General features: G+C 48.9%; 1 protein-coding gene across 3 annotated transcripts in view; it reads left to right on the forward strand.

Annotated features, from left to right (window-relative positions):
- Positions 1-9,442, forward strand: part of mark1 (MAP/microtubule affinity-regulating kinase 1) — a 34,463-nt gene extending 25,021 nt beyond the window's left edge. For 2 of the 3 annotated variants that reach the window (XM_061063908.1, XM_061063907.1), the window contains 7 exons: positions 1,510-1,622; positions 3,803-3,938; positions 4,025-4,158; positions 5,355-5,440; positions 5,509-5,658; positions 5,746-5,997; positions 6,881-9,442. In XM_061063908.1, the coding sequence (XP_060919891.1) occupies positions 1,510-1,622; positions 3,803-3,938; positions 4,025-4,158; positions 5,355-5,440; positions 5,509-5,658; positions 5,746-5,997; positions 6,881-7,223 (1,214 nt within the window). In that variant the 3' untranslated portion in view covers positions 7,224-9,442. The remainder of the gene's footprint in view (positions 1-1,509; positions 1,623-3,802; positions 3,939-4,024; positions 4,159-5,354; positions 5,441-5,508; positions 5,659-5,745; positions 5,998-6,880) is intronic. The other variant, XR_009676573.1, reaches the window with a different exon arrangement.
- Positions 9,443-10,466: the final 1,024 nt, after the last annotated feature.

Genomic DNA, 10,466 nt, shown 5'->3' on the forward strand with positions numbered 1-10,466 from the left:
CACACAGACAGACACACACACAGAGACACACATAGAGACACACACACACACACAAACACACAGAGACACACACAGACACACACAGAGACACATAGAGAGACACACACACACACAGAGACACATACAGACAGACACACACACAGAGACACACACAGACACACACAGAGACACACACAGAGACACACACACAAACACACAGAGACACACACACAGAGACACACACAGAGACACACACACAGAGACACACAGACAGAGACACACACAGACACACACACACAGAGACACACACAGAGACACACAGAGACACAGACACACAGAGACACACACACAGAGACACAGACACACACAGAGACACACAGAGACACACACACAGACACACACACACAGACACACACACAGAGACACACACACAGAGACACAGAGACACACACACACAGAGACACAGACACACAGACAGAGACACACAGAGACTCACACACACAGACACACACATAGAGACACACACACACAGACACACACACACAGACACACACACACACAGAGACACACACAGACAGAGACACACACAGAGACACACACAGAGACACACACACACAGACAGACACACACAGAGACACACACAGACACACACAGAGACACACAGAGAGACACACACACACAGAGACACATACAGACAGACACACACACAGAGACACACACACAAACACACAGAAACACACACACAGAGACACACACAGAGACACACACACAGAGACACACAGACAGAGACACACACAGACACACACACACAGAGACACACACAGAGACACACAGAGACACACACAGAGACAGACACACACACAGAGACACACATAGAGACACACAAACACACAGAGACACAGACACACACACACAGAGACACATACAGACAGACACACACAGAGACACACACACAAACACACAGAGACACACACACAGAGACACACACAGAGACACACACACAGAGACACACACAGACACACACACACACAGAGACACACACAGAGACACACACACAGACACACAGACACAGACACACACACAGAGACACACACACAGAGACACAGAGACACACAGAGACACACACACACAGAGACACACACAGAGACACAGACACACAGACAGAGACACACAGAGACACACACACACAGACACACACACAGAGACACAGACACACACACAGAGACACACAGAGACACACACACACACAGACACACACACACAGAGACACACAGAGACACACAGAGACACAGACAGAGACACACACACACACACACACAGACAGACACACACAGAGACACACACACAGAGACACACACACAGAGACACACAGAGACACACACACAGAGACACACAGAGACACACACAGAGACACAGACACACACACACGGTTGTCTCTGTTGATGGCGCTGGAGGTCGAGAGCTGGACTTAGATCTCCTCCTTTAACACGTTTGAGGTCACTGACCTCGCTCTGTGTTTTCTGATTCCAGAGGTCATGGGGACGATGGGTTTCCCTCACGACGAGGTGAAGAAGGCGTTGGAGGGTCAGAAATACAACGAGGTGACGGCGGTGTACCTGCTGCTGGGGAGCAAAGCGGCCGAGGTTTGTTCAGAGAAATCCTCCACGACTCTGAGAGGTCGACTTTCAGATCCATCTCTCTGTGGCGTGGAGCGAGCGGGGGCGCAGCGTAATTAATTTATTAAGATGTTATGTCTTTATTTAACCTCGTATTCAAAAAGGGGCACCACTTCCTGTTAAAGGAAGAAAATAACTTTAATGGTATAAGTTAATTAATTAATCAGTCAGTTTCATATCTTGAAAGAAGTAAGTTCTGGAAATGTTAAACAAGAAAACACACGGACAAAGTCCTGAATTTTATGTGTAAAATTTAATATAAAAAGGGTAAACAATAATGTATAGATGAAACAGATAAAGAATATGATTATTATGATCAGGATAATGCAATTATGATGTATGGTGACATTATATATTTAGTAATGAGATAAGACGTGGTATTGTTTGAATGACTTGATCAGAAAATGGTCAAAAAGAAAAAGTTGATAAAGGAATTTTGGGATTCTATTTGGATTTAAAGGAGGGCTCTGAATAGACACGACTCAAAACTCAATCTTCCAACACCCCTTGCCTCCAGCAGTCTTACTGTGAGATGTGTTCAATTGAACTCCGCCGGCTGGTCCCGCGTTTCAGTCTCTGGCAAGCGGTTCTTTTCAGGCCCAGAGAGGTCCACGGGCCAGATTAGATGCCTTAACAACTCGGTCGGAGTGTGCAGCTGGGATGGAGATTGTACGTCAGTTCAGCCATCGTCTCCAACAGGAGGATCCAACAGGAAACAATATTAAAGAGTCTTTTGATACGTCGATTTCCAATTCAGATTAACCGGATGGCCATCTCGATGAATCCAAACTAAGTAATTGGCGTTCAAAATTGAAGAGCAAAGACTTTGGAGAAGAAAGTTCAAAAACCTTGCTTGAGCCAGAAAGAATTGATGTTCCAAAAATTGTGCGTGAAAAAGAAAGTTCGGCAGAGACTCGTCTCTACGGCACAAACTTAAAAGAAGGGATTCGGACCGAAGTCCAAAGAGAAGAGAGCAAGAGCTGAAGCTCTAAACTTCAAGAAACCAAAACTAAAAAGAACCCAAGGTCTGAGCTCAGTGTGAACTCTTATCACCTGGATGGGAGGAGGGGGGTCTGCAGGCAAAGAGAGGTGCCGCCCACGGGTGACTCCCATTCTGACTGGAGGACAATTGTTTAAACTAAACCGAGTTTACTCAATAAGATTAAGAATCTAAACATATATACGTCACCATACATTCATTTTGATATCATTTCTATCAGATCCACGTTGATGTAGGTTCACGTCATATATTTAAACAAACATTTCTATCAGATTCATGTTGAGATGAAAATCACACCATCTGGGAACATCCTCAGTTAATCCCAGCCTGTAGGTGAACAAAAACATGTTATACAGTCAGCATTCTTAATAAGACATATTAATAAAGTAGGAAAAGAAGTTGGTGTCTTTAAATAACACCTTCTATAGCTAATATCAAAGAGTATGCTTTATAACACGTCTAAATGTATAATTATGAAGGTTACGTATTCATGGATATTCTAACACTAGATGGCAATAGAGCTCCACATCGAATACCTATTAAACATAATATAACTCTTATTCCTGTTCTGAAGATCAGATTTTGAGTTTAAAAAGATGATTATAATACATTCAATGTGACAATTACAAATATCTAGATGAAGAAAGACATAAATGTTCATTTGATGCAGAATTGAACGCTGTGGTTTCATTCAGTTCTTCAGCAGTCCTTCAACAGATGGTCAATTTTACGACTTTGCAGAGACTGGTTTCGGTCACAGTTCATGTCTTTGGGGTCAATTCGTAGATAGCAGAGTGTTCTGCTTCCGCTCGATTGTTTATTCCAGGTGTTGTAAAAGTTCATAACATCCTGTCTGAGAGGGAGACTTAAAGGGGCGTGATGTGAGCGAGCGGCAGGTGGACGTTAGCTCGTTAGCTCGTGCTCTTTCTGTGACTCTGCTTCACACTCCTCGCTGCGCACACACACCTCTCCTCTCGACGGACAGACTCACAGCGGGGGAAGCATCTTGGAGTTTAAACATTTTTTTTAGCTCGTCGTTGTTTCGTCTTTTTTAAGGAAAACATTTATCGTCATATTTTTTCGTTAGCTTAATTAGCTGTTAGCCTAGCCTCTATCGTAAACCCGCTGTTTGGACTCTCTCCTTTAGTGTGAGGGCAGCGAGTCCAGCACCAACCTGGTTCAAAGGACACGACCCAACAGTGAACTCAACGGCTCGGGTCAGTCCCCTGCCCACTCTCGCAACGTCACAACCAATCAGAAGCAGCGGCGTTTCAGCGACCACGGTAAGTTTCTGATCAGTGAGTTAGAAATGTTTCGGTCCAGTTTCTCTGTCGGGGATAATCTCAGTGATCTTTGTTTTCTGTCTCAGTGGCGCCCTCTATCCCCCCACCTGTCTCCTACACCAAGCGTTGTCATGCCAACAGCGTGGAGAGCGACAGGAAGGAGGAGCCGGCGTCACCTGTGGGAGCTCCAGACCGCAGGAGGTCAGCCACAGCCTCAGGGGTGAGAGGATTCAGATTCTGGTCTGAGCCAGGACGAGACCTGGTCCTGATCCTAGCTAACAGGTCTTTAAACTGGGACCTGGTCCTGATCCTAGCTAACAGGTCTTTAAACTGAGACCTGGTCCTGATCCTAGCTAACAGGTCTTTAAACTGGGACCTGGTCCTGATCCTAGCTAACAGGTCTTTAAACTGGGACCTGGTCCTGATCCTAGCTAACAGGTCTTTAAACTGGGACCTGGTCCTGATCCTAGCTAACAGTCTTTTTTGCAGCTCTAAAAACAGGAATTCTCTTATTGAATCATCAATTTATTCATATAATGATGTAATGAACTGTGTGTGTGTGTGTGTGTGTGTCTGTGTGTCTGTGTGTGTGTGTGTGTGTCTGTGTCTGTGTGTGTGTGTGTGTCTGTGTGTGTGTGTGTCTGTGTGTGTCTGTGTGTGTGTCTGTGTGTGTGTGTGTGTGTCTGTGTGTCTGTGTGTCTGTGTGTGTCTGTGTGTGTGTGTGTCTGTGTGTGTGTGTGTGTGTGTCTGTGTGTGTGTGTGTGTGTGTGTGTGTGTGTGTGTCTCTGTGTGTCTGTGTCTGTGTGTGTGTCTGTGTGTGTCTGTATGTGTGTGTGTGTCTGTGTGTCTGTGTGTGTGTGTCTGTGTGTGTCTGTGTGTGTCTGTGTGTGTGTGTGTCTGTGTGTCTGTGTCTGTGTGTGTGTGTCTGTGTCTGTGTGTCTGTGTGTGTCTGTGTGTGTGTGTGTGTCTGTGTGTGTGTGTGTGTGTCTGTGTGTCTGTGTGTGTCTGTGTCTGTGTGTGTGTGTCTGTGTGTGTGTCTGTGTGTGTCTGTGTGTGTGTGTCTGTGTGTCTGTGTGTGTGTCTGTGTGTGTGTGTCTGTGTGTGTGTGTGTCTGTGTGTCTCTGTGTCTGTGTGTGTCTGTGTGTGTCTGTGTGTGTGTCTGTGTGTGTGTGTGTGTGTGTCTGTGTGTGTGTGTGTGTCTGTGTGTGTGTGTGTGTGTGTGTGTCTGTGTGTGTGTGTGTCTGTGTCTGTGTGTGTCTGTGTGTGTGTCTGTGTGTGTGTGTGTGTCTGTGTGTGTGTCTGTGTCTGTGTGTGTCTGTGTGTGTGTGTGTCTGTGTGTGTGTGTGTGTCTGTGTGTGTGTGTGTGTCTGTGTCTGTGTGTGTGTGTGTGTGTGTGTCTGTGTGTGTGTGTGACAGAGCATAACTCGCAGGAACACGTATGTCAACGACCGGATGAGTACTGAACGCCACTTGGCGGCCGTTCACAACGGGAAGGACGGCAGGTGAGAGGAATTCTGGGAGTTTTCATCAATCACTCGTTTATTTATTTATTAACCAGTCTCTGTTTCAGTCTACCTGAGGTACCTGCAGCGTCCCCCTCCCCATCGCCAGGGGCAACGGTGACCTCCACACGGCCCCGCCATGTCAAGTCCATGTCGGCGTCGGGACATCCCATGAAGTCCTGTCTGCCCCCCATCGACGACAACGTAGAATATCAGAGGTGATTTATGAATGAAAGTGAAACCACATAAACGACGTCTCCGCACAGCTGTTCATCTTTTATTAATATCACACCCCCCGCCAGCAGCCCCCCCCAGCAGCCCCCGTCCTCGCCGTCAGCCTTCAGCATCACCAGCAGCAGCACCACGCCGGACCGGACCCGCTTCCCCCGAGGCTCCTCCAGCCGCTCCACCTTCCATGGCGCTCAGCTCCGAGACCGACGACCCGCCACCTATAACGGCCCGCCTGCCTCGCCCAGCCTGTCGCAGCACGCCGCCTCGCCACGCCGCGGAACCTCAAACTCCCTGATAGGGAAGATCACCTCCAAGTTCGTACGAAGGTCAGTGATATCAATCTAAACAGAGGCGGAGCCTTAAAGAGCAAAACCGGCGAGAGCCGTCACCAATCCACCACGAGATAGAAACGACTTCCTGTTCCAGGAAGACTGAACCCTCGTGGTCGTTCAGTAGTCTGAACCCTCGTGGTCGTTCAGTAATCTGAACCCTCGTGGTCGTTCAGTAGTCTGTACCCTCGTGGTCGTTCAGTAATCTGAACCCTCGTGGTCGTTCAGTAATCTGAACCCTCGTGGTCGTTCAGTAATCTGAACCCTCGTGGTCGTTCAGTAGTCTGTACCCTCGTGGTTGTTCAGTAATCTGAACCCTCGTGGTCGTTCAGTAGTCTGAACCCTCGTGGTCGTTCAGTAATCTGAACCCTCGTGGTCGTTCAGTAGTCTGTACCCTCGTGGTCGTTCAGTAATCTGAACCCTCGTGGTCGTTCAGTAATCTGAACCCTCGTGGTCGTTCAGTAATCTGAACCCTCGTGGTCGTTCAGTAGTCTGTACCCTCGTGGTTGTTCAGTAATCTGAACCCTCGTGGTCGTTCAGTAGTCTGAACCCTCGTGGTCGTTCAGTAATCTGAACCCTCGTGGTCGTTCAGTAGTCTGAACCCTCGTGGTCGTTCAGTAGTCTGAACCCTCGTGGTCGTTCAGTAGTCTGAACCCTTGTGGTCGTTCTGAACCCTCGTGGTCGTTCAGTAGTCTGAACCCTTGTGGTCGTTCTGTAGTCTGAACCCTTGTGGTCGTTCTGAACCCTCGTGGTCGTTCAGTAGTCTGAACCCTTGTGGTCGTTCTGTAGTCTGAACCCTCGTGGTCGTTTGTCGGGTTCCAAACGAGGCGTCGGGTTTGCGTTAGCTTTGATGCTAATCATTCTGTGTTTTTCCCTGCAGGAGTTTCTCAGGTGAGCCCAAAGAGGAGGGGCGGGAGTCCAAGCCTCGCGCCCTGCGCTTCACCTGGAGCATGAAGACCACGTCGTCCATGGAGCCGGGCGACATGATGAAGGAGATCCGGAGGGTTCTGGACGCCAACAACTGTGACTACGAGCAGCGAGAGCGCTACTCGCTGTTCTGCGTGCACGGCGACGCCCGGCAGGACAGTCTGGTCCAATGGGAGATGGAGGTGTGCAAGCTGCCGCGCCTCTCGCTCAACGGCGTGCGCTTCAAAAGGATCTCGGGCACGTCGATCGCCTTCAAAAACATCGCCTCCAAAGTGGCCAACGAGCTCCGGCTGTGAGCGAGCCCGGTTCTTCGTTAGTGAACACTGAGAAACACACCTTCATATAGTCCACTCACTATTTAATGTTAGCACTAAGTGTTTGAAACCAAATCCATGAAGACCTGAAGACGTCCTCAGCGAGTCCGCCTGAAGACGTCCTCAGCGAGTCCGCCTGAAGTCGTCCTCAGCGAGTCCACCTGATGGCGTCCTCAGCGAGTCCACTTGATGGTGTCCTCAGCGGGTCCGCCTGAAGACGTCCTCAGCGAGTCCGCCTGAAGACGTCCTCAGCGAGTCCACCTGATGGCGTCCTCAGCGAGTCCGCCTGAAGACGTCCTCAGCGAGTCCGCCTGAAGTCGTCCTCAGCGAGTCCGCCTGATGGCGTCCTCAGCGAGTCCACCTGATGGCGTCCTCAGCGAGTCCGCCTGAAGACGTCCTCAGCGAGTCCGCCTGAAGTCGTCCTCAGCGAGTCCGCCTGAAGTCGTCCTCAGCGAGTCCACTTGATGGTGTCCTCAGCAGGTCCGCCTGAAGACGTCCTCAGCGAGTCCGCCTGAAGGCGTCCTCAGCGAGTCCGCCTGAAGACGTCCTCAGCGAGTCCGCCTGAAGACGTCCTCAGCGAGTCCGCCTGAAGTCGTCTGAAGCGAGTCCACCTGATGGCGTCCTCAGCGAGTCCGCCTGAAGACGTCCTCAGCGAGTCCGCCTGAAGACGTCCTCAGCGAGTCCGCCTGAAGTCGTCCTCAGCGAGTCCGCCTGAAGTCGTCTGAAGCGAGTCCACCTGATGGCGTCCTCAGCGAGTCCGCCTGAAGTCGTCCTCAGTGAGTCCACCTGATGGCGTCTGAAGCGAGTCCGCCTGAAGACGTCCTCAGCGAGTCCACCTGATGGCGTCTGAAGCGAGTCCGCCTGAAGACGTCCTCAGCGAGTCCACCTGATGGCGTCTGAAGCGAGTCCGCCTGAAGACGTCCTCAGCGAGTCCACCTGATGCCGTCTGAAGCGCCGAGTCGACACGTTGTTCCGTCTGTTTATGTTTAGATGCACAGAGCGTTCGAGCACCTTGGAGACGTAAACGTCCTCCTCAGGTCACAGGTCAGAGGTTACAGGGACCTGAAGAGTCTTTGATCTGAGCAGGAAGTGAACGATGCCGGATGAGGACCAGCCTGCATGTAATCTGGACGTTAGACTTCTCTTGTTGCCGTGCATGCTAACGCCTTAACACTGACCTGATTCTGGAGTGTAAACAAACATCTGAACGTTTCCTCTGCTCGACCAGCTGGCTCATCCTGAGCCTCATCCTGGGCCTCATCCTGGGCCTCATCCTGGGCCTCATCCTGAGCCTCATCCTGGTTTAGATCATATTCAGGATCAGGTGTTTACCTGGTTATTCACAGTCCTAGTGTTCCGCACGTTGCACAGTTTACAGTCGAGGCGCTGACTCATGATGAGTCAGAGACGACATCATCATCCACAGACTGTATATGAGAAGTGGACGTAGCCACCGTGACGTCACCAACTGATTTATAGAAAACCGTTTGAAGCCTCTAATGTGGAACTTTTGGCTGCCGCCATCTTGGTTTTCTAGAGCCGGGTGGATCCATACTTGAGAGTGAAGCATCGGATTAACAAACTCTAAATGATGGGCTAGCTAGCGCCAGCTGCGTTAGCGAGGTGTAATACTTGGCGTGTTGCTAATGTTGGCGAGCTAGTGACGGTCTTTATACTCAATGAGAAGTCAGAATAAAAAGTACTGCAGGTTTATGACACTAAGGTGAAGGAGTCCGGAGGCTCCGCCCACTTCTTTCACACAGTCTGTGTTCGGATCACTTCGGGAGAGCGATGCCTGTGACCTGTGACCTCCCTCCTGCTCCCCCTGCTGGCTGACGTGAGCTCATGAGCACTCCTGGTGGCTGGAACATGAACTGTAAGGCTGACTCTACTCGTGGTTATTACTACCTGTCCAGGTGAACATGTGCAGGCACAGTATTGAGATGTATACATTTTTTATGTCATGTCTTTTTTTTAACATGTTTCAATCTCGAATGCTTCCGGGAAAGTTTCAGACGGTTGTTTTCCATCCACACTTCAAACACTAGTCTGCTGATTTCTCATGTTTCTTTAAACCGTTTGAGCTCGCACCTTTTACTGAAGCTCGACACCGCCTGAACGCCTGCTGGCCCACCATAGAGCTCTATGGCAGACAGGTCATTCAGTGTTTATAAGAAGAGAAATAAATCAAATCAGCAGAACTCTCCGACTCACCCTTTAAGCCTCTTACAGTTAACCATTTACTGCCTTCTGATTGGACGCATTTATACTTCTGATGCGTTCGCTCACAAAGGAACTCTGTGGATGTTGAGTTTGTATTCCCTCTAATGGAACCTGTCCAATCACAGAGCTTCTAAACCCTTAATTCCACCAGATGCGTGTTCGGTCCGTCTCCACTCGTAGCATAGTATATTGTTTTCACTTTATTCAGTGTGTTCTTCCTCCGTCACGTTAGCTTAGCGTAGCATACTGTTTTCACTTTATTCAGTGTGTTCTTCCTCCGTCACGTTAGCTTAGCGTAGCATATTGTTTTCACTTTATTCAGTGTGTTCTTCCTCTGTCACGTTAGCTTAGCATAGCATAGTATATTGTTTTCACTTTATTCAGTGTGTTCTTCCTCCGTCGTGTTAACTTAGCGTAGCATATTGTTTTCACTTTATTCAGTGTGTTCTTCCTCCGTCACGTTAGCTTAGCGTAGCATATTGTTTTCACTTTATTCAGTGTGTTCTTCCTCCGTCATGTTAGCTTAGTGTAGCATAGTATATTGTTTTCACTTTATTCAGTGTGTTCTTCCTCCGTCATGTTAGCTTAGTGTAGCATAGTATATTGTTTTCACTTTATTCAGTGTGTTCTTCCTCCGTCACGTTAGCTTAGCGTAGCATATTGTTTTCACTTTATTCAGTGTGTTCTTCCTCGTCACGTTAGCTTAGCATAGCATAGTATATTGTTTTCACTTTATTCAGTGTGTTCTTCCTCCGTCTCCGCTCCGTCACGTTAGCGTAGCTTAGCGTATTGTTTTCACTTAATTCAGTGTGTTCTTCCTCCGTCTCCGCTCCGTCACGTTAGCGTAGCTTAGCGTATTGTTTTCACTTAATTCAGTGTGTTCTTCCTCCGTCTCCGCTCCGTCACGTTAGCGTAGCTTAGCGTATTGTTTTCACTTAATTCAGTGTGTTCTTCCTCCGTCTCCGCTCCGTCACGTTAGCGTAGCTTAGCGTATTGTTTCAG

This window comes from Labrus mixtus, chromosome 2 (assembly GCF_963584025.1).
Source record: "Labrus mixtus chromosome 2, fLabMix1.1, whole genome shotgun sequence".
Lineage (NCBI taxonomy): Eukaryota > Metazoa > Chordata > Actinopteri > Labriformes > Labridae > Labrus > Labrus mixtus.